Source organism: Anomalospiza imberbis, chromosome 6 (genome assembly GCF_031753505.1).
Source record: "Anomalospiza imberbis isolate Cuckoo-Finch-1a 21T00152 chromosome 6, ASM3175350v1, whole genome shotgun sequence".
Lineage (NCBI taxonomy): Eukaryota > Metazoa > Chordata > Aves > Passeriformes > Viduidae > Anomalospiza > Anomalospiza imberbis.
Genome location: NC_089686.1, coordinates 38515356 through 38538909, shown reverse-complemented (window position 1 = coordinate 38538909; position 23554 = coordinate 38515356). Strand labels below are relative to the sequence as shown.

At 56.1% G+C, this 23554-nt stretch overlaps 1 protein-coding gene and 1 long non-coding RNA gene across 6 annotated transcripts; one reads left to right on the top strand and one right to left on the bottom strand.

The window, feature by feature from the left end:
• LARGE2 (LARGE xylosyl- and glucuronyltransferase 2) lies at positions 1–23554 on the bottom strand. 5 transcript variants are annotated; one of them, XM_068193509.1, is made up of 16 exons: positions 23458–23544; positions 17841–18001; positions 6509–6682; positions 5960–6216; positions 5486–5568; positions 5087–5214; positions 4510–4677; positions 4250–4354; positions 3874–3986; positions 3641–3766; positions 3337–3492; positions 3075–3238; positions 2529–2807; positions 2039–2185; positions 1695–1890; positions 1–1588 (listed from the first exon to the last, which is right to left on the bottom strand). In XM_068193509.1, exons 3-16 carry the CDS (start codon positions 6606–6608, stop codon positions 1391–1393), a joined length of 2220 nt encoding a protein of 739 aa, XP_068049610.1. In that variant the 5' UTR covers positions 6609–6682; positions 17841–18001; positions 23458–23544; the 3' UTR covers positions 1–1390. The 5 variants fall into 5 exon arrangements, with proteins under 5 accessions (XP_068049610.1, XP_068049609.1, XP_068049612.1 ...); XM_068193508.1 differs by lacking the exon at positions 23458–23544 and adding an exon at positions 18337–18403; XM_068193511.1 differs by lacking the exon at positions 23458–23544 and adding an exon at positions 18189–18313.
• On the top strand, positions 9876–14009 carry LOC137475822 (uncharacterized). The gene is made up of 2 exons (XR_011000088.1): positions 9876–10080; positions 11399–14009. It is a non-coding gene; the product is annotated as an uncharacterized lncRNA (long non-coding RNA).

Below are 23554 nucleotides of genomic sequence, written 5' to 3'. Positions count from 1 at the left end.
TGAAAAAGAATAAAAAAGCTTTAATTTAAAAATTAAATTAAAAAGAGAGAATAAGCAAGAGGCGCTTGTGCCCTTTCCATACCCTGCACTTTCTATGGTTCCTCTTAGCCGCTCCCACCATGGACGGAAATCCTCGCCCTATACAGAGCTGGCCCTTGCAGCCCAGAGCAAAGCTAAGAAGAGAACAGTGGAGACTGCAGCAGCAACTGGCCTGGAGAGCCTCCAGGGCCACCAGCAAAATCATCTGAGAAGAAGAAGAAAAGATTAAAAATAAAACCCAGAAACCCTAATTACTGAATTCTTACGAGAAAAAGTATTAAATAATTTAAATAGTGTGAGGAAAGCAATGCATCCTCTGTGCTCCAGTGTGTGATAGCAGTAGGACAGTGTCCAGTCAAGCTGCTCCCAGCATGGGGTTCCTGCAACAGTGTTCAGCTATGGTCTTGTCCAGTGTCAGCCATGTCCCTGGTTGTTGATGGCAACAACTGTGCTGCTGAGAGCTGGGGAGGAGCAGGGTGGTCCTCACCGGGAACTTCTCCCAGCTTGTGCTGGCCCATGAAGCTGCTGTTTTGCCCATGGGGATGGTTGGCAGCCCTGCCCTGTGGGGCAATAGCAGCACAGGACAGGGTCTGTCACCAGCATGGCTACTCCATGGGAGGTGCAGGTCCATCCTGGGAGCTCACTGCTGGCAAGAGCAGACAGCCCATCCTGGTGAGGGAGCTCATCCTGCTCTGGGTGATGCCCACACCACCTGTATGGGGCCAGCTCCACTGGAGACTGCATCCATACAGATGGGGAATAATAGTATTTCCCCCTATTAACAAGCCAGCCTTGATCTGGGCTTGAACCAAGGCTGCAACTATTTGCAGTACTCCCTGGCTGCTCCTCCCAGGGTGCTGGGAGGCTTCCTCTGAGCCTGCTCCACAAAAAACATAAAGGGTTGCTCTACAACCTCATCTCCGACTCACCAAAGCCCCTGAGGGCTGTGTGGACTCAGACCTGGGGCCATTGAGCAGAGGCAGAACAGGGTACTGTACAGCTCCCAGATCTCTGGAGAAGCCAGGCCTCAAGGTGAGGTGAGCTAACAAAGACTGGGAAGCCACATTGGCTAAAAGAAGGAAGGGAGGAGCTCCCACCCCTGGCCCCTGGCATGGGGAGGTTCCCCTGTAACACAGGAAGGCTGGAGCAGCTTGACCTGCAGGCACTGCCTGTTCTTGCAGCTGATGTCTTCCATCTTATCTACAGGCATCCCTTTGGTGGGCTGGAGAGGCTGTGCTGCCGACACCGTTCCCTCGGGCTGGGCTCTGGCGGTGGGCAGAGGCAGAGGGAGGCCCTGCGCCCTCCCTTCTCCAGTGTGCTGCTTGTACCCCGCAGCCACTGTCCCCAGGCGTCACAGGCTTCTCTCGGCAGTGAGGTATTTGAGTGCAGCAGCCCCGTATCGCCGTGACAGGTCCTGGTGGAACTCCTCCCGCAGTGTCTGGAGGCAGCCCCGGTACCCTGCGCTCAGGCGGAACTTGGAGATGTCGAAGCTGGGGGCGTGGGGCATGTGGATCATGAAGGCATTGGGCAGGACCAGCAGCTCATACTCCTGGGGATAGAGCAGCAGCCCTTACCATCATTGGCTTGGTGGTACCAACGTCACCGCCCAGCCACAGGCCCCCAACAGCCAGCGGCGCCAGGAGCCCCTCACCCACCTGCGCATCCAGCTCCATGATGTGGGAGACTTTGTTCCAGCCGAAGCCGACGAACCTCTGGTCATACTTGGGGCAGTCTCGCCTCACTACAACGTAAGGCTCAAAGTCTGGCTGCCATGCCACGCGATAGGGCACGGTGGCCGTCCGCCATTTGGCGTAGTCCGTTGGGGCGTGGCCTTTTGGCCACACGTGGTACCTACGGGGAGAGATGGAAATGAGAGACTGAGACAGTAGAGGATGCAGGGGGTCTGCTACTCCCCTCTGAGACAGGGGGTGCACAGCCCCAAGCCACAAAGGTACACAGCAGGCTTCTGCTTGGATGGCAGGACAGTGCTAGTCCCTACCTGAAGGTGTAGAGGGAGCCCATGTCCAGCATGGAGAGCAGCTCTGCTTTGGATTTGGGAAAGGTCAGACGGTAGTGCAGGGTCTCAAATGCTGGCACGATGAGAGCTGCCTTCCTCTGGGGCAGCTCCAGCTGTTGGATGGAGTTCCTGTGGTAGTAGGAAGGGTGTGAGGTCTCCCTGACTGTGACGCATGGCCACAGCCTCCTTCCTCAGCCCCTCCAGCCTGCCCACTACTCCACACGGGTATTAATGGGTTTTGAGAATTTGCAGTGGTACCACACAGGGATAGGAGGAGCAGGGGAATCCTCACAAGCACAGCTCCTTCCTCATCTGCTGGGGTCTGACAAAAGTAAAGGCAGAATCCCAAGGCTGAACACAAATGAAACAGCTTCTGCATTATTGAGAGCTGCTACCCCAGGGCGTTTCCTGAAAACTCTGGTGCTTGGGGAACCCAGCAGGCTGAGCAAGAGCCAGCTGGAAAAAGCCTTACCTGAGGTAATCGTAGAGGCCGTACATGGGCAGGAAGTCGATGTCCGTCAGGAATACGTACGGCGTCTGCGTGTTGGCCAAGGCCACGTTGCGCAGGAGGTTGATGGGGTAGAACTGCCCCTCCTTGTAGACAATGTGGTAGGCGACGTTGCGGCGGGCGCTCAGCACCTCTGAGGCCTGGGCGTAGCGCAGGAACTGCTGCGCCTCGGCATCCGACATGTACAGCGCCAGGCTGATGGGGCCTGCCCAGTGCTTGCAGATGGCCTCCAGCATCTGTAACCTGGAGCAGAGGGCACAGCCTGAGCAGCAGACCTGCCCTGCGGCAGCTTCTGAACCAAACCCAGAACTGGGCGCCTCCAGAGAGCCGCATGCCAGTTCAGGAGGGTGCAGGAAGAACTGATGCTCCCAGCTTGGGGTGTTGTTTCTCACTGCCACATGCTGGCATGAGAATGATGAAATGAGATTCCCTGGTAGCTCCAAAGCTGCAGAGCCTGCCCAGAGGAGTGGAGGTGGATTCCAACCTCCCACCAGTCCTACTAGCAAGTACCTGTCCATGGAGAGCTGGGCCACGAGGGTGACATCGGTGGGGTTGGGAAGGGCCAGGAACTCATACTGCAGGAAGAACAGGTGGATGCGGTGCTGCATGAGGTGCTGCTGGCGGAAGTCATAGCAGGGATCATCCTCATCCAACTCCTCCAGTGCCTGCTGCAACTGCAACACCAAGAAGGTGAGGGAGAGTAGGAACCCCAGAGGAGGTCTCTGCCCACCCAAAGCTCTGGGGCTGGGGGCAGACTCGCAGTCAGCCTCACCTGGTCCCTGGGTGGGCTGGGAAGACTGGCACAGCCAAAAAGCTCCCTGCGCAGCAGGTTCCCATCGTACTCCAAGAAGGTCAGGTAGAGGTTACGGAAGAACTCCACATGCTTGTTCTTCACCCGCAACTTCTTGGGCGAGTTCCAGTGTATCACCTGAGCAGTAGTGTGTCACCCCACGTAAGGGAAGTCAGCAGCACCAGGCTCCCCAAGCCCTCAGACTCCATGCTGACTCCCCTGGACTTACAGTGCCTGCATGGTCCTCCAGGCCCTCCCCAGTCTCAAAAGCGGCAACCCCACCCACCTTGAGATCTGAGAGCTCAGTGTAGCACTGCTCTGAGCGGGTGTGATCAGAGAGCTGCACATTCCAGAAGCAGGGAAGCCGGTACACCAGGGATGGGTCCTGCTTGATCACCGCATTGAAGATATCCTAGGAGAGAGAAAGGTGAGTGCATGGGTGGCGAGGAAGATCCCCTGTGCGTGCAGTGCCATGGGAATGCAGAAGGACCAACCTGTCTCAAGAGGAAGGACAGTTACCTGATCAGCCAGCGAGGTGGAGAGCATGCTCATGAGCTCCCGCTCTGCTGTCAGCCGCCACATCTGCTCCCAGCCCAGGCGACGCAGGCGGTCCAGCAGGAGCAGGATCACTCCTGAGTGCCAGGGGAGAGGGCACTGGGTCACTGAGAGAGCACCCAGACACTACAGAGCTGAGGCACAGCTGCCTGCATGCCTTCAGCCCCTGGGACATGCCACTTCTCTGTGCCTACCCACAACCGTGGGATGCTGTAGCAGTCCTCTTGTACCCACCACTTTCCTACCTTACCTCAGCCTCTCCCAGTCTCCCTGTGCCAAGTACCACCTCAGCTGCATGTGCCATGAGGCTGCACCTGCCACCCTGGCAGCCCACACTCACCCGTGTTGAAGCCACGTCCCAGGGCTGGCCATGGTTTGTGGTTTTTCCACAGGTTGCCCAGGTACCAGTCACTTTGGTTCTCCACCAGCCCAATCACCTGCTTTTCTGAGGAAACAGAGGGACATGGACGCAGCTCATCTTGCTGTTGGTTCAGAGGGCCCAAGCAAACCCACTGTGCTGGTGCTGTGGCAGGCAGGCACTGCCACCCTGAGCCCAACATCCAAGGCCCTGCCAGGGCCCCAGGGGCACCCTGTCCTCACCAGAAAACTTTCCAAAGACAGCCCAGAGCTCTGCAATGTCGGTAGCAAAGGTGATGTCCGTGTCCAAGACAATGACCTTGGAGAGGTCGGATGGTAGTGCCTTGGTAAGTGTCAGCTTCATCAGCCCGTAGATGCCAGAGTAGTGCTTGTTGGGGATCCATGACACCTCTGGCTGCAAGGCAACACACCTCAGGGCTGGGCATGGCCATGCCCTTCCCCTGCCCGGGCAGGACAGCTGCATGTCCCGGAACCCCATGCAGAGGAGGCCAACAACAGAAGGGCACGCAGAGCTGTGGAGCCAGCTGAGCCTGAAGCATTTCCTCCAGGCACCAGAACCTCCACCTGGACCCTAGTGTCTCACTGGGGCACTCAGTTCTGCCACAGAGGCACTGCTACTGCAAGGCACCTCCCCACCCCACCACTACTAGCCTTGTGCTCCCCTCTCAGCAGCACCAGCAACCAGCCCAGAAAGAGGAGGGGGTGAGCCAGGGATCAGCAAGTAAAAGTCAATCACCCTCCATCCACTCATCCCTCCTCTAAGCATTGGCTTGGGACAGGGTAAAGGGAGGGCAAGCACCTGCCTTCAAGTCATCAGCATTGTAGAAGCTGACATGGACGGAAGGCACCATCCAGGACTGGAAGAGCATCTGGAGGATCTGGTGGGCCACCGAATCCGTGATGAAGTGAAAGTGTAGAGGGTTTTTCCTGCCAAGGGCAAGCACAGCAACATTCAGCATCACAGCAGAATGAAAAGGACATAGTTCACCATCCCACCCATGGGACAGACATCAGCTGAGGGGGCAAATGGGAAAAAAACCCTCTGGGGGAAACAAATTCCACTCTGTCCCTCTAAACAGTGGCACAAGGGGTGGGGAGAGGTCCTGGAGCCCCTCTTCTGCAGCACTGCCCCGCTGCCGCCTGCAGCAGCTCATCTGAGAACCCCAACTAGCAGGCTTCTGGCACATGTCCCCATTACCTGTGGAAGAGGATGGATTTCACCAGGGTGACCACGTCCCGGCTCGCGTTGTGCCCAGCACACACAATTGCGACGTGAAGGAGCTGCCCAAAGACAAACGTGCCTTTTTGAGACTGGACACCCCCTCCTTGCAGGGGCTGTCAGCTCCTGCCTGGGACCACACTACAGGAAGAAGCTTCAAAACCCAACCTTTCCCATGCAGAAGGAGCCCCAAAGAGAGGTGGGAGTTCCCTAACTCAGAAGCGGGGAGCGGGAGTCTTGCTGCCACTCCTCCTGTCTGGTGTCCTTCTCTGGAGAAGGAAAATACCCTCACCCACCGAGCACCATGGAGAGCCAGGATGAGGCCCCAGCATGGCCAGAGGACAGGGAGAGCAGTGCCACGTGAGTTGCTCATATATTCATGCTCCACAGGGTCCCAGCCTCCCACGCAACATTCCCTATCCACAATGCCACCGTGCTGGTGCCATCACCCACCTCACACTTGTGCACTGTCCGCTGCTTGGGGCAAGCAGTGTGGTTGCTCCTCTCGCCCCCAGGGGGGTCTCTGTCCTCGGCAGAAGCCCCCCACTGCGGGCTGCCATCGCTGCCCTCCGCCTGGGCCTGGCCAAGCTGCAGCCGGAGCTGCTGATTCTCCTCCTCCACCCTGCGCACACGTGAGGCCAGCGCCTCCCGCTCCACATCCCGGCTCGGCTGCTCGCCCAGACAAGGTGGCAGCAGGAGGAAGCGGCCATCTGTGGAAGAGATAGGGGCATGCCAAGGGCATGACAAGGCCAGGAGAGCCCACGTGTGAATACTGGGGCAGACCCACAACTGACAGGTCCCAGCACGCCTCACAAGTGCCCAGCCAACATCTCAGCTCTCTTCTCCTGATCTCCAGAGATGTCCCTGGAGATGTCCTGAAGTCAGATACACCTTTAGTGACTTGCATAGCCAGAGCAATCACCCCAAGGCCCAATCCCCTGCTGCCTGCCGCCTATTGTGGACTGTCCCTTGATCTGAGGAGGATGAGAAGGACTCACTCACATTCGAGGCTTCCCACAAAGAGGTAGAGCCAGGAGAGGAGAATGGCCAGGGTCACTGTGGCGAGCAGCAACTTCAGCTTCATGCGCCAGGAGCGCAACATGATGTGCTGGCAGGACACGGGCAACAAGGATCAGGTGGGCAACCCGAGTCCGGCTGGCCCTGGCATCCTAGAGCCTGTGAGGGACAGGGAAAAAGAGAGAGGTCTCACCAGTAGCCCTCACCCAGGTGTGCCAAAATCTCCCCAGCAGGACATCCTCCATCACCTGCTCCCTCCAAGACAATACCTGGGCAACTGAAGCAGCGAAACAGACACCCACTGCCTCTCCAGACAGCACACTCCTCCCCATGATGGAACATTTACCCCCCAAGACTCGTCCCACCATGCGGACTGGACTGCAGAGCCTGTGGTGTGGGGGGGGGACCTCAAACATGGGGGGAATTGGGATAGGAAGGAGGTTTCCAAGAGATTTTACCCCAGCTTTGTGCCTTGCTCCCTGGCATCCCGCAGCCCTAGGGCTCACAGAGGAGGGGAGAGGTAATAATGCTAAGAGGCCCTCCCGAGCTGTGCGGCGGGTCCCGCCGCCTGCCCGTGGGAGGGGCGCGGTCCCTCCCCCGCCGCCTCGGCCGGAGCGCGGCCCACGCAGGGCCTGGGGGCTCGGGAAACTCCCGCACCCAAGCGCCGCCGCCCGCCCACTTCGATGGGAAAACCCCAAACACTTCGGTGAAAGTCGCTCCCCCGCCGCCCTGGAACACCGGGCGGCCGGGGCAGCCTCCTGACCCCGCCGCGGCTCTGCCACGCGTGTTACGCCGCTTTCATTCCTCCGCCGCCGGCGGGACGCTCCCCCGACGGGCAGAACCCTGCTCCCGCCCGGCACCCCGCGGGGCCGGGTGCCCGGGGAGGCAAAAACCCCGCGGGGAAGGAGACCCCTGCCCCCCGCCGCAGCCTGCCCTCGCTCTGCACCCCGGCCCGCGGCTCCGCGCCCTCGGCGCAGCAACATCTGGACAACAAAAGCTGCCCTCGGGCTGAATGGGCCGGATTGGGGTCTGCTTCCCCTGCACACACCCCGCTGGAGCCCATTGATGTGCAGATGCCCATGGGGCCGCGGGGGCTGGAGCCTAGGAGAACACATACCGCCGCCCCGACCCTCCCCGAGGCCCCTGGGGCCGGGTGCAAGCTCCAGCCCGCTGGAGGAATTGCAGACGGATGGTCCCATCCACCCTTAATGAAGGATACCCAGGCTCTAGAAGGGCTGGGGCACGGCCAGCCCGCGTGAGCATGGCCACGCCAGCCCACTGGAGATACAGCTGAGCTCCCGTGGCAGTAGGCACGGCCCCAGAGAGCTGCACCCCTTTTCCTAGCAGAGAAGATGTCTACAGGTATCACAGCTCCCTGCAAGCCAGGCCCAGGCTCGACCTGCTTTTGTGCTCTACAGAGCAGGCCAAGCACAGGCATGGCAGGGAACGGGGAGCTGACACATGGAGCACACCAAGCCCAGGCACCCCTTCTCCGTGCCACAGCCACGGGCCATGCTGGACCTAGCGAGATCTCCACATGCTGCTGCCAGCCTGTCTCCCATCCCACATGCTGAGGTTCACACAAAGTTGGAGGGCTGTTCAGGCCAGGCTGGAGGGGAATGGAAGGGGGGCATGGTGAGGAACGGCCAAGGAAGTCAGCAGCACCAAGGGGAAGCTGAGGGGCAGGGAAAGCAACTTTAGCACAGACAAAGGAGAGAGAAGGTGATGGCACACAGCAGCACCCGTCCTGCTCCCACTTGCCCCCATGGCCCCTCATTGCAGGAAAGGTACTCTGTCCCCAGCCCGCATGGGAACACAATACTAGGATGGCAATTCTGCGGGACCAGATAGGACCAGCAGCAACTCAGTTTTCACAGCCTCTCCCGAAGGCACGCAAGGATCCATCCATCCCCCACCTCATAACACCCCCATCCCTCCGGCCACCCCTTGTCTTGCTCCTCACCTGGCTGCTTGCCTTCCCCCCAGGCGCCGATTTCCTTACCTGCCTCTCGCCTCCTCCTTCCCCGGCGCCTCCCAAGCCGGCTGGCAGCCCACTGCTACTGCTCCCTCCCGGGGCTGCCGTTCCCTGTCCTCCCTTTACTCCTCCCTTCTAGATCTGACACTTTCCCCCTCCTCCCCGCTCTCAAACCCAAGCTCCCCCCGCACACCCCGCCGGCCCCCCTTTCAGAGGAAGAAAGAACAAACAAAACAAGAGATTAAATTCGCTTTCTACGCGAGAGCCCCCAGCACCAGGGGGCCAGGGGCGCAGAGTTTCCCAAAGTAAATTGGGAGGAATCCATCCTCCTTCCAGCTCCCTTCCTACTCCCAGGCCTCAATATCCCTCTTTCACAGTGAAAAAAAGGAAGCATCAGGATTATCTACCCCCTTCCTAGCACCTGCCTCCTCCTTTATTGGGGCAGGTGGAGGGGGACTTGGGATGGCAGCAGAGCCCATCTGTTCTCCCCATGACTAGGAAAGAGCGGCTCCACGGCTTACCCGGGATGTAAATATGGTGAGGGTGGGATACAGACCTTGCTGCTACCCAGAGAGAAGAGATATTGACCACCATCAGAGTACCTGCCCATCAACTTAGCACAGTGCAAGTCCCAGTGTGGATCTGAAAGGGAAGGAACTGTTCCCCTGCTGTCTCATCCTTGCTCTGGCTCAGAAGAGCAGGGCTTACTGAAAGGGTGCAGTGTACAACCAGACCTGCCCAGCGTACCAGGAGTGAGCAGGATGGTGGAAGGCGGAGCAGGAGGCCGGGGCTGGGAATGCTAACTATGCAGAGAGAGGCTCTACCTGCAGCTCCCCCCATCCCCACCGCGCCGGCCCCGGGGCTGGAGCAGAAGAAGCCCTTGCCGAGGGTGTCCAGAACCGCGGGCGTCTGGAGGGGGCCGGGTGCGGTGGGAGAAGGCCAGGAGCGGCAGCAGGCAGAGGACTGGGATGCGGAGCGCCTGCACAGCACTGCGATGCAATGTAAATTGCCCCCACCCGAGAGCCCCAGGCGAGGCGCGGCGCAGCGCGCCCCAGCCTGCCCGCGCAGCCACAGCAGCACCCAGATGGCTGCCCTGGGAGGCACGCTTACCTCCCGGCTCGGGCAGCTCCTGCTTGCCCTTGCAGAGCCCCGGTACAACAGGCAGCGGCTCCTCAGCAGCGCCCTTCAGCCCAGCCCTGCCCCGGCAGGGAGAGGATCCGCCCGGGCTGCCCTGGGCTCCTCTGAGCCAGCGGCTCCCCAGGGCAGGGGCCCTTCCTTCCCTTTGCCGCCCCGGGGCACTCGCTCAGCTCCCGGAACCGTCCTGCCCCTGCCCCACCGTATCCATCGTGTGCTCCAGCTGAGGCGGTGGCAGCAGGGCTTACCCGTGCTTTGGGAGCAGTCCAGACCTCCTGCAGCCCACTGCCAACAGCACCGCTTCGGCAGAGGAAAGCGCCTCGTGCTCCAGCTGACCTCCACAGCCTCTCCACACGCTTGTCCTGGCCACCATACCTTGTTTGCTCCCAGCACCAAGAGCGAGTGCTTTGAGAGCCAGCCAGGCCCTCTCCAGCCAGGGCAGGAACAGGTAGGCCGCTGGGGAGCACAGGCACAGCAGGGGCATTTTTGGGGTGTTCATGGGGGTGAAGATGACAAACCCGAAGGCAGCTACACAGCCTCTCCTCCTCCGTGAAACATTAGAGGCACAGCAAGCGGAGGGCAAGGCTGGAAGCAGCTCCTTGGCAAGGGGCACAGCGGGTACCAGCAGCCGTGGCACAGCACGTAAAGCTCCCGGCTCTACCCGTCCCTGCAGTCACGGCATGGGGCCTCTCCGCCCTCCCTCCTCAGTCTCCTTGCTCACCAGACAAGCGCAGCCAGCAGTAAGACGAGAGGTTTCCCAATACTGCCGGCTTCCAACCCCAGCGCGGGTGCGGGGCAGAAGTGCTGTTCACAGCAGGTTATCCTCCCTCCCCCACATTCCTCCCAGGAGCAAGCACCTCCTGCTTCAGCAGGGATCAGGGGATACAGCCACTGGGAAAAGGGACCCCTGTCCCCTATCTAGCTAGAAGAAGCTGACCAGGGTGGATACCAGGGAAGGGGCAGGCAGGACCCAGGTCTTATCTCATGCCTGGGACACCCTGCCTCCCATGACAACAGGGCAATGGCCAGGGGACAGGGAATGTCATGCCAGCAGAGCTGGGCAGCTGCACAAACACCAGTGCATGCTCACACCAACCTCTGAGGCGTGGGCAGGAGCCCAAAGCTGGCTGTACGCCGGCCACCCTTCCAAGCACAAGCAACCTTCATTCCTGAGAAAGTACAGCCACTCTGCTTGCCCCAGGCTCCCCCTGAGAGCTGCCTATGTGCTGGCACTCTACTCCTCCAAGATGCACTCTTTTGCAGGAAATCCCCTTTTCTTTGTAGGCCCCATCACTCAGCCTGAATGGCCTTCACTCTCTACGGCTCAGTAATAATCAGGTGAGCAGTTAATGTTTAGAGAGAGCTGGCAGTGGAAATTTTGCCATCACATTACCATGTTTTCTCCAGCCCTGAAAGCACAGAAGGGAGCAGCTCTGTTTTCCCACAACATCATATTTGGCAGCATGGCTCATGGTAGGGTGGGTGTCTCAGCCTGTTGTCTCTTCTAGAGCTAATGTGAATCTGCAGAGGGACACTGAGGCACAGCTACACTGTGGGTACCAAGCCAGAGGCCTGAAGGGGCATAGGGACAGTCCCAGGCTTGCTTCCCCCTCTACTGCCTCTGCCATAGGCATTACAAGTGAAGAGGTAGCCTGGCTGTTCCCAGTAAAGAGCTGCAGGGCAGCCAGGAGAGGAGTGATTTCATGGAGCTATGGTGCCTGTTGTCTTACCTAGCTGTAGGTGACAGAAACTGCAAATTCTCCCAGGTCTCATTTTTGGAAGAATGACAGTTTAGCTGACCTGCTTAGACTGCCTCAGTAGAAGCCCAACACAACAGCTTCCCAGGTTTGCAGAAGGTGAGAAAGGGCCCAAAAGCTGTGACAAGAGTTGCACAGCCAGACTGGCAACTCAGAAAAGGCACCACACTTTGAAGAGAGGCAATCGGGGACAATCACTTTGCTCTTACAAAGAGGGAGGGGACAGGCTGGTTCCTCATTCAGCAGATCACCTTTAAAGTGTGTACTGCAGCACCCTTCTGACAAAGTGCCTTATGATTCAGGGTCACCTCCCTGTCCTGCTCCCCATGCCTGAAATGCTGCCGCTTGAGGGGGGCTGTGCCATCCGGCAGATACCACACAGGCAGTGCAGAGCAGGGTAGCTGCAGGAATTTACAGAGGCGGAATGGAATTTGGCCAGGAGAGCAGGATTAAAACCCCATGCTCCGGATTACCATGCCATCCCTCCCTCCCCAGTCTTATGATAAGCAAACCCTAAGTGAGAGTTTCACCTTTGTATTTCCCTGGAAAGAGCAACCTCTGGCAAAAGAGTCACCTTGTTCTAGAGGTGAGATCCAGCAGCACTCACAGAGTTGGATACCAACACATTCTATAAAAGGAGGAAGCATCCTCGTCTCTCCACTGCTCCCAGACACCACCAAGCTGCTGAGAAAATCCTGGAAAGGATCCTCCTGGAACAACAGACAGCTGTGCCTCAGGTACAGCTCAGTCTCAAACATCAAGCTCTTCTCAGGCCCGTAAGATTACCGCACACACAATTCTGCTGCTCTGAGTTCAGTTTTTTGTTCTGCAGAGGTCACACTGAAAAGCCATCTTCTTCTCTGGCAAAAGCACAGCACTTCGGGAAGAGGAGCTAAAAGTCTCTGAAGGGTGTTGAAGCTCCAAGCTTGGCTGAAGCAGAGACTCTTGTCACTGGACTGTTAACTTGTCTCCAGAGGAAACCAGCAAGCTCAGGCTGGGACTGACAGGAATGCCTTGCTGCTTACCTCTTAATGTCTGAAACCCAGGAATGTATCAGGGGAGCAGCTCCTCTTGGCAGGGATTTGATCACAAGGCCCTGCTAGACACAGTCTGCTTTTGCAGGTCAGTCTCCCTGCCTGCAACCAGGCACTGGGTTCAGGTGCCCGGCAGAGCGTCAGCCACAGAGGGCATGCGGGGCACACGTGGGGACAGCCGAATGTGCAAGCGTGGCGTAGGAGGCCTAAGCCTACCAGACACCCTGCGGTGCTTACAGGCTGGGCAGCAGCATTTTGCCACAACTCTCAGGCAAAGTAAAGGGGGCCCACCCAGACAGCAACACAGTCCCCAAGTGCTCTCATTCCTCTTAAGCCCAAGAAGAAGCTGAAAGGACCCCAAGAAACTCCCAGACAAGGTGTTCAACACCCTGCTTCCATCTTTACCTCCCTGGACTACAAGTCATTTGATGCTAAGAGGATACTCAGCAGGTGACATATCAACACTGGCCTTTTTCTGGGCCTGGTGAAGCTCAAGCCTAACTGAGGACAGACACAGAGGCCACAGAGTCCTGAATCAAATCTCCTCCACATGCCTCCCTGACCAGCACAGCTTGGCACAGGAGGGACCAGACCTAGGCACTGTGCAGGAGGACCCCAATTGCTTCTTGAAACAGGAGCAGCAACAGGGGCTGATCTCCAGCTCCCTTCCTCTCTGATGGGATTAGGTTTCTACTATCTGCATTTTTGCTGATGTCTGTGCTGCAGCTAATGGCCAGCTCTGAATCCATTAAGTTCACAGTGTCCTGGTCTCCGGATGTGCTATGGGCATCAATACCTGTTCACCCTGCCATTTCCTGACGCTTTCACTGCTGCGGGCTTGCAACAGTTCCTGGGGTCAGAGCTGACCAGGGTCAGCAGCCAGGAACTCCAGCTTTTCTCCAAGTCAGCCTGCAGCAAGCCCTCCACCTGTTCCAGCTCTGCCATCAGCACAGCTGGAACACCCAGCAGGCAAAATGCCAATACAGCAAGGGGTGGGAGTTTCATCCTGTGTGGTCCTGATACCCCAAGTTTCCAGCTAGCAGTGCCCATGGGTAGGGACAAACTCCACATCCCCCTGCTCCCTTGAAATGCTCTTGAACATCCTGCACGAGGTGGTGCTCCCTGGTGGGACAAGGGAGACCATATCCCAGCACAACAGGCCAGACTTAGCCCCTACATATGCTTGTCGAGTCTGCACCATCTCAGGCAAAATTAATTAGGTTAATTACACCAAAAAAAGCAGACAAAGGGACTCCAACAACCCCATATTGGCACTCTACCTGGAAAAGCTCACAAGAGGTACAACACCATCCACCTCTGGGGAGGTGCCAGGGGCATGGCTGTGAGCCAGGTTGTCAGGTGCCTGCTGTTCATTGTTACCAGCAGAACTGGGTAAGTGTTTTGGCTGAATAGTTATTGATTGAAAACTGCAGTTTCCAGACAGCTCAGAGCTATTTGCTCCTTCATTACAAGTTTTGGACAAAAACAAAATGCTTTGTTTTCCAAGCAAAAAGTCTCATTTTGCATTGTTTTGTTTGTAATTGAGCTGCATTGCATTTGAAAGAAAAGATAAAGGGTCTCTCAAATTTGTCTGTGTTGAGTTTTTCTCCCTCCAGCTTTTCATTTTGGGCACTAAATCAAGCAATTAATTATTTGTCTAGCTCTGATCTCCAGACAAGCTGAGAGCATCATGAGCCAAAAGGCTGGAGCAGCTCTGCCCAAGCAGCAATGCTGAGGAGGGTGTTGATTTTTTTTTGTGCTGCAGGCTCCTTTCAGGCCTTAGCTTGAGTTCCCTCGGGGTTAGCAAACATTCCCTGGGGAGAGGAGAGCAGGGTCCTGTGCAAGGAATGGCAGGTACCTCACCACAAGGGACCGACCGGCCCAGTGGGCAGCAGTTCAGGACACACAAGGTCACTATCAGTGCTTGCCGGACATGCAGGGAGCAGGGCTTCCCATGCCAACTGCCCTGCACAGAATCATGGGATATCCTGAGTTGGAAGGGACCCACAAGAATCATCAAATCCAACTCCCAGCTCAGCACAGGACAACCTCAGAAATCTTACCATGTGTCTGAGCACATTTTCCAAATGCTTCTTGAACTCTGTCAGGCTTGGTGCTGTGACCACTTCCCTGGGGAGCCTGTTCCAGTGCCCAGCCACCCTCTGGGTTTTTCCTAATGACCAACCTAATCCTCTGCTGATACAGCTTCATGCCATCAGCTCGTGACACCATGGTCCCTCACTAGTCCTGCTAGTATCAGTCACTGGAGCAACTCTTCCAAATTCCATCTCTCACAATGCCAAACTCTAGCCCAGCAGCCAGGCACACACAAGGCACTGACCAACAAGGAAAGGCAATCTCTCTCCTCTGTGTGAAAAGCAGCTGAGCTCATGGATGCAGCCTGGTACCTCTTCCACAGGGACTAGCTCAAACTGGGAGCTGTGCTCAAGCAGCCACTCCTACATCTTCCCTGTCCAGAGCTATTCCTGGCACCAATGCCCTCAGTGCCCAAGTGAGGCTGAAAGCAGAGCTCATCCACACAGGAATGGAACAACTGCACTATAAATAGCAAACCAGAATGGGGCAGGCTCTAAAAAACCCAAGCAGCAATAGTGCCATCCACTCAGGGTGCCCTGGGCATTTTGTATGACCAGAAGTGATTCTGAGCTACAGAGAAACTTGCACATTGCCAAGAGGCTCTGACAACACTGGAGAAAAAAACTTGTCCAGGCTAAGACACAACAATTACCTGAAAAAAAACCCACATAGGCGTCTTGCAAACTGGAAATGAGGTAGTGACTGACGAGAGCCAAAAAGGAGGGGAAGTGGATGCCAGAGGGGAGGCAGTTCCCAAAGCCAGGTAGTGGAAAGGAGAATACTCCCAACATTCAAACCCATTACCAGCCCTCCTCCCTTCCTGCTACTCCTTGTGTTCCTGTCCCTGGGGCTTCTCACACTGCTGAGCTAAATTGTGAACTTGCACACCAAAGGACAAAGGCAGGGAAGAAACAGCAGAGCTCAACTCAACCAAGCAGCACATGAGCGGCTGAGGACAAAAGCTCATGTCTTCTGCAATCCACAGAAGTGCAACCTCTGTGCAGTGCCCAGCCTGCACCAGGAGAGGCATAACATCTCAGACCATCCTGTGATCAGGTCTTCCAGGAAGAGTCATACCCTTCCCACCACACTCATCCTCACTACTCCCTCTTCCCTCCCAGTGCCTCCATCTGGATCCACAAACACTCCACTTTCTCCTTCTCACTGACACCCTATGTCCTATAAAGGGATCTCAGCCTCCCCAGATGAGGATACAACCGGCCTCATGCAGCACTGCCAGGCACCAGCCTCCCACTTTTGTGAGGGAGCCCTGCTCTTTCAGCAGTGCTGCAGCATTTGGGCATACACTGGGAATAAGAGCACAGAAGAGACTCTTGGGAAATCAAGAGAGGGGTGTATGCACGGGGAAGGCACACACCTGAACCAAAATACCCAGCAAGTAAACACACAAGCACACACTAAGGGAAGCATTTACTTCCTCTGTCAGAAAGGTTATTTTGTCAGAATAAGAAGATGGCACTCAAAAAAAAAACCAAAGGAAAACCACCAACCCCCTGCTTTATAGCTCCTGGAGCACCAAAACAAGACAGGACACAAAAAGCAAAGATAGCCAGTGCTGACTACAAACCCAACGTGAGAATTCTGTAAGCCCACAACTTTCTTTGCTTCTCAAGTTTGGCCAAGTTTCCACTCAGGGAACAGAAGCTTGATAACAGGCTGGACAGGATGTGAGCACCCATTGAGGAAGAGGATTAGTAACCCCTTAATCTGCACATTTTGGAGTCTAAGCACTTTGCTCTGCTCTTTAATTAAACCATGGAGTGCAAAGATTGCCAGAAGGTAGAGAACAAGGAGGAAGCAGGAAAGAAAAGAAGAGACTGTGGCTTAAAGGCTGTTCCTTGCAGCTTAAATGCAAGGGGAGGGTATTACTAGCAGGGATGTATTTCGCCTCAAATGCTTTAGTCTAGGGCTGTTGAGCATCCTATTGCCTTCCCTGATCCAATCTATGGGAAGGTCAGGGGCAGGACAAAGGACAAACTGCATGATGGCCTGGGGATGACAAAGGAGGGAGCAAGGAGATCTATCAGACTGGACAAAGCTTTACCTGTGGCAGCTTTTTCTGGCTGGCCATGACTCCCCTCCCAAGTCTCCTGCCTCCTGGGAAACAATATGAGTGCCAGAGCACGGTTGTCTCCACTTCACACACCTGTCTGCACAAAAGGGCCTTGTTCCAGCACTTATCTGGCTCCAAGATGGGGAGGGGCCAGTGCCTCACTGCCCTGGCACCCAGGCAGGATGTGCAGCTCCATGTCGGGCTTCTTTGAATCTACCTGGCAGGGGAAAATTTCCTGACACAGGTAAAGAGGGAAACCTTTTACCACAGCCCAAGACAAACAAAGCAGTTCAAATAATGCCCTGCTTCCCACAAGCTATGCTCAGGCACTCGTGCCCGTGCAGAGTAGGCAGCAAGCCTGAGGCTCCAGAAGCTACCTGAGCAGTGAGGATAGGAGCCCCCCATCACAGCATGTGGAGAAAGACAGCTAGTGCTAGAGCTGGGAATAGAAGAGCAAAGGAATGGCCTCACCTCCTGAAATACTCTGCCACCAGCTCTGCCCCACCAGACCAAGGCAGGGGGTGTGTGTGGGCAGGGGCAGCCTGTCACTCCAGCGTTCCTCTCTTCCCTCACTCCTATTCTTTGGAATTCCTCTCCTCTGTTTGCTTTGTTTCAGACCTCAATGAACAGGAAGAAAAGGGAAGGAGCCTTGACAAATCCGATCAAGGCATAGACATTGCTGAGGCTCCCTCCTGCTGGCATGCCAAGCCCTACACTAATGAGGGGCAGGGGGAGAGAGGTGGCCACTGAGAACAGCGGCCCCAAAGAAACACTTGATGTAACAGACAGAGGGAAGAGAAGCTGCTAGGACAGAACAATGCCAACACAAGCTCCCAGCCTTCAGAAGGGGGGTCTTCCCATTTTCCCTGGCCCAGAGAACTTGTTGCAGCTCCTCAGTCCATGTCCCAGCGACTTACTGCACACTATGCAAGAAATAAGCAATATACCATAGTATTGTTAGGGGAGAAGGATCCAGACATGCACACTCAGGTGAACAACCACAGAGATGGGATCACACTTAATTCAAAGGATTGCTGTGGAGAATGTGGTCCTTCCCTCCAGAGAACTGGGCTATGGGGGCTTGCAAGTGCCAGTGTTGTCTCCAGAGCCTCCCACAGGTCCCAAATACCCACAGAGCCAAGCCCTTCTGCTATGTGATTATCCCCTGTATACCGACTTAGAAGCACTAAAACAGCAAGGGAGCAACCACATGTAAACCATCTACTTAACATACATGATGACTAACCTTTGAAGGCTGCCAATGTTGCAGGAGTGGCTAGGAACAGCTGGAGAAGTCGGCACGGCCTGGTGGTGCCTGTGAGGACCCCCCTCTAACCAAAGATTCTCAGCTTGAAGGGCAGATAAGACATCTCAGCTGTACTTGAGAGTTTTGGAGCATGCTGTCACCTGAAACCCAAAAGACAGTCACGTGAAGAGCTACTGCATAAGGGAGATCTAAGGACAGGCCCCTGCATATCCGAGTCACAGACAAGAGCGCCCAACACCTTGGTCCTGTCCCTATCCTCCAGCCTGCCACAAAGCACGGCTCAGTGTCACCCAAGACTACCCAGACAGCCCAGGGGAGAATGACTACCTGCATGCTGCATAATCCCAGTCCCAGTTCACTGCACTGTCCTTTGCAAGTTCCCCACCCATGCAAGGAGGACTGTACACATGTCCCCCAAATTGCTGGCAAAGCCACAGCCACCATGTTCCATCGCAACACAAGTGAGTCTTCACACCAATCCTTCAGCAGCATCAGGAGCTGGGGGAGGGATGCAAGTTCTCTGGCACCCTCCCAAACATGATAGCAGCAGCAAGTGTCTAACTTGTGAGGCAATAAAGGGATTAACTATCTTGTCCAGTAACCTGAGCCCCCATGACATGCTTTGGGCAGCCCCATAATGGCAGTTAAGAGAGTCTATCCAAATAGATGCACACAGGGAGAGAGAATGAGTAAAGGCAGAGGAGAGAGAAAGCAGGCAAAAAACATCACGCATGCAACTTGTGCTGAAGAGAGCACAGCAGTCTGCAGATGTTACTCCTCCTCAGAGGAAATCCTCTTCCTCTGCTGGGATCTTTCCAGTGCACCCCTTTCCTCCAACTGCCACAGAGTTGGGCACACACATTCCACAACTGCAGGATGAAATGGATAAGCCCTTCTTCCAGGAGACTAGAAGGATTCTTAGCTCCTTATCAGGAGAAAGACCAGAAACAGAAGAACAGACATACTAATATGCTGAGGCAAAGGAACTGGAGAAGAACTGGGAATTTTGTTTTAAAGACCCTCTATCCACACATCATTCCTCTGAGATGCAGCAGGAGCAGGACCTTAAAAGCAGGTAAAAACCTAGTAAAAGCATGGGTCTGGTCTGTCCCACCTGTTTTAAAAGGCCAGACAGAGAACCAAGTGTGCAGTGTGCTGTATTCCTGCACCCCTCTAGCCACAGTAAACCCCAGGCTAGCCTGGCACAGCACAATATGACAGAAGGGAGGTGACATCAATCCCAACAAAGGCTGGAAATAAAAAATAGTAACAACAGCTGCAACCTGAACAGTGAAATCCAGCAATTCTAAGAGTGAAGTACAGCACTGCAATGCTCAGCAAAACCCTTCTTCAGCAACAAGGCCCAACAAAACTTCTGCTTTTTGAGTCTCCCTCAGATTCTGGCTACAAGGTGGCAGCCAGTCAGAGAGGACATGTATGGACCCTACAGCACATGTCAGTAAACAGGCATCTGTCTCCTCCATCCCCACTCTGCTTGTCCTGATCGGTCAGCTCCCACCTCAAACCAAAGGGGTCCACGAGGGGAAACTCAGGAGATGGATATTTCTGGAGCAGTAGGAACAGGATATGAACCAGAGTGCCAAACCCTTCTGGCATACACCCCACAGCCCTCGCCCAGGTGCTACCAGAGCTTTATATTTCCAGTTCAGCAGGTAAGAGTCAAGTCCCTCCACCTGGGTTAGGAAGCAGAAGCTGCTGGCAACAACACTGAGTACTTTCAACAGCAAAGAGTTCGAAAAGCAAAGTCCCTTCAGCAGAGATAATACTGAATGGGGAGACCCAGATATGTGCCTGTCACATAGCAGCACTGTCCACTGGGATCCACCACAGCATCTCTGGGACAGCAGAGTTCCCATTTGGACATGGCAGGAGCCTCATCTCCAGGATGGAGCCCACATCATATGGCCGCAACCCAGCCACCAGCAGTCATTTACACAGCACCACACACAGGACCTGCAAGATCTGCAGCGTGCTGGGACCGATCTCAAGGTCTGCTGCCTTCTCCAGGTGGGGTCAGGGGAGCTTAGGGCAATGCTGGGGGAAAGTAAGGTCAGAAATCACAAGCAGTTACCCTCTCCCTCAGTGCCCAGTTGCAGTACCCTCTCCCTCAAGGGCCCAGTTGTATCTCTCCCTTGGAGTGTTTCCATCAGCTCAGGCCATCAGAGAACTAAGTGTTGAAAAGTTTTTTCCAACTGCATCACATGGTTATTAAAAGACATGGCCTCTCCCTTTCAGCCTTTGGCACAGGCAGATTTGAGTATTACAGGAGAGACTACACATTGCTAATGAATCAGGGAAGGCAGTTATCTGAGTAACAATCTGTGGCTCTAAATGGCTTTCTGGAAAAGGCATCTGGAGGCAGGAGGCAGTCAGTATCTCGCAGCAGGGCTCTGCACACATTGCCAGACATGTTGTTCCTCCTGGGAAACCAAAAAGAGTCTTTCTCCAGAGATGCCAAGTCTGAGCTAAGCTGAGAAGGGCAGGGGCACCCTGAGAGAGAGCAGCAACAAAATGCCTCCAAGTCAAAACACACATTAAAAGGCCCCTTAAGCTTGTTTGACCTGTATTCCCCTTTCCATCAGACTACTGCTTCAAGTAACAGACTTGTCAGCAACACTTCAGGAACTTAGGTACTACACCACCAGCTTCCCCTGCCAGCTGTTACCTTTTCAGACCCCAGGAGGGCTTTCCAAGATCAGAAGTACAAGTTGCCACCACCAGCATTGCCATGCTCAGAGCATGGTGTGCTTCATTGCCCTTGTTTCCTCATTTGGACAGAGATTTTGAGCTCTCCTGAAAGGTGTTGGCCTCCAGTGAGATATCATGAGTGAACAAGGCCTTCCATTCTAGGCAGGGTTCATGTAACAGGGACTAAAATACTCCCTGGACATGCCTCCATCTACAGGTTATTTGGAGCAAGTCATAATTTATCCTTAGCTATCCCAAAGTATTGGCTGAGCTCATCCAGAAGCAAAGAAAGTACATAGCCAGACCAAGGTGTGAGAGCTGAAAAAGGCAGGAAGGCATGCCCTAAAGAGACAGGGCCAGAAAGGCCATCTCATTCTTCATCACAAGTGCTCACTTTCAACCACAGCCAAAAAGATTCATATCCCTGACCTCATACTGCCAGACCACTTCCCTTCTGGCAGGGGAAGGTCAGCAGGAAGATAAAGTTGGGGAGAATATCCACTTCCCACCTCAACTACCCATCTCCCGAGACACAGCCAAGAATCAATATACTGAGTGTATACTCCCACATCCTGCTCCCCAGCTCCAACCCTGGCAGGTACTGTACAAAAACATCCTCACCCCAGCACTCTGAAAGACGTGTTTTGAGGCTTACTTAGGATGAACTGCCTTATACCCGTGGCAGTGCTGTGCCCTGAGTCAGGCTTCCCAGAAATGGCATGGTCTCATGGATCTGAGCAAAGAGCAAGACACTGGCAGCCAAGCAAGCTGGACTTCAGCACTGTACCCACAGATGGGCTGGCAGAACATTTGCTTTTTTTTTGGTTTGCTTCTTTTCTTACCATTAGTGCTGAGCCTGCACCCCTCATCATCAGAGCACTGGAACTATTTGGCCTCACCTACTGCCAGTGGATTTCCAGTAAGCACAAGCCCTCAGCACCCAGACTGGCAGTAAGCACTAAGGAAAGAGTTGCTCCTGGATCATTCTAGGCACAGTCAAGAGAGAAACTTGTCCCTCAACCCAGCCTTTCACCTCCTGCCACCACACTCACCATGGGCACCATAAGCCAAGGCAATTTAAGTCTTGCCCAGTCCCATGGACTTGCTGCTTCTCTAAGAAGCCACCCATTCTACAGTGCTCCCTTGCAACATACTTTCCATAAAAAGGCAGCATGATGTTATTCAAACTGTCCTCCAAACTCACTTGCAGCAAGCAGGAGATGAAAAAAAGGGAACATGACGGTGGGGACAGAGTTTGGGGACAAGGGGTAAAGAGAAAGCATCTGCCAAAATGCTCCTTACTCAGGGACAGAATCCAGCTGTGCTGTTCAGAGTAGCCCAAGGACTTTGTGCATCAAGCTTCACCTCTGGCTGAAGACAAGGTGTCTTTGGCAGTCTCCTAGGCAGCCAGCTCTCAGATTGCTGTCTGGCAGAGCTAGAGCATCTCTTTGAAGGAGAGCAGCTCTGGCAGTCTGCACTGGATATGCCCCTAGAGTCACCAGCAGCACACACCTACCCCAGTAAGCTGTGCTGGAAACCTCTGTCACAGGCTTCCGGTGCTATCTCATCCGCCTTCGCACTTACAGTAGCAGCCCAGCCACCGTGAAATTCAGAGAAACTCGCAGGTAGCACTGCGTGTGAATAGAAAGTTGGGTCTATTCCATGTGATGCTAACTAAAAAGGTTTGTTTAGCGCCAGACTGCTTGCCAGCGGTGTCTCGTGCCCTTTTTGAACTCAGCCTGCTGGAAAACAAACCCTCGGGGGAAGAGAAGAGATCAGGAAGGATAAAGTGCCTGCCCATGCAACTGTAATTCCCGCCGAGGAAGCCGCAGGCACACACTGTACCCATTGTGCGGAGGTAACCGGACAGGAGGAAGGAGGGGCGGCTCGGCCCAGCTCTGTGCGCACCCGAGAGGCCACGAAGCGCCTCCTAGCTCACGGGCACCGCCGATCTTTGCCCCGGGCAGCGTGCGGAGCCAGGCCCGGCTGCGGGCAGGGGCGCCGGCCGGCAGCCTCGGCTGAGCGGGAGGCAGAGCCGGGGCAGGGCACGGCACGGCGGCAGGAAGGTCGCGGGACCGGGCACAGGCTGGAGCCACTTCTGCAACAGGCGGCAGCCAGGCGGGCCCCGCGCCTGCTCCCGCCCCAACGGGGACACCCGTGCTAGTGCGGCAAACGCTGAGCGCAGCGGGGCCCGCGCGAGTCCCGCGGGGGCTCCAGGAGAGCCCCCACTGCACGGCCCGACCGCCGCCCTTCTGCTCCCCGCTCCGGTTCCCCCGGGCCCGGGCGGGGACAGGCACTGTCATGCACGGACGCGAGGACGAAAGCCCCGTCCCCGAGGCCCCCCAACCTTTCCGTGCCCCCAGGGCAGCACCTCCCCTGCTCCGCACGCAGCGAGTGGGCACGGGCCGTTCAGCCCCGAGCGGAGCGGGGCTGTCCCTGCCTCCTCGGTCACACCTCACCCTTCCCCACGCAGAGCCCTCGCCAGGTGCCGAGCAAGGCTCCCCACTGCCGGGCAAGCAGCGACCCGGTGCCCATGGCAGCCCCCGGCTGGGACGGGGGTTGCCGCACGCCGCTCCCCGGCGGGTGACGAAGGGGCACGCACCGCTCCCGGTGCCCTCTCTCATTCCCCAGCGCCACCAGGAACTTTTTACCGGTGCCGCAGCCAGCCCCGGCAGCTGCCCCGAGCCGCCCCCGACGGACGGCCGGTACCCCGCACACCGCCCCCAGCCGTGCCGCGGAGCGCCAGACCCACGCGTGGGCAGACCCCCGCCCGCCGCAACGCCCGAGGAACGACTCCTTCCCGCGGCCCCTCAAAACTGACCGCACCCCGGCTCCTCACCCGGCGGCAACTGCGTCCCCGCTCGGGACACCCCCAGCCCGTCCTTACCTGCCCGGCTGCCGCCGCCGCTCCTTCAAACCCCCGCCCCGCCGCCCATCGCCCGCTCGGCGCTCGGCCCGGCTCGGCTGGTCGGGGCGGGGCGCGG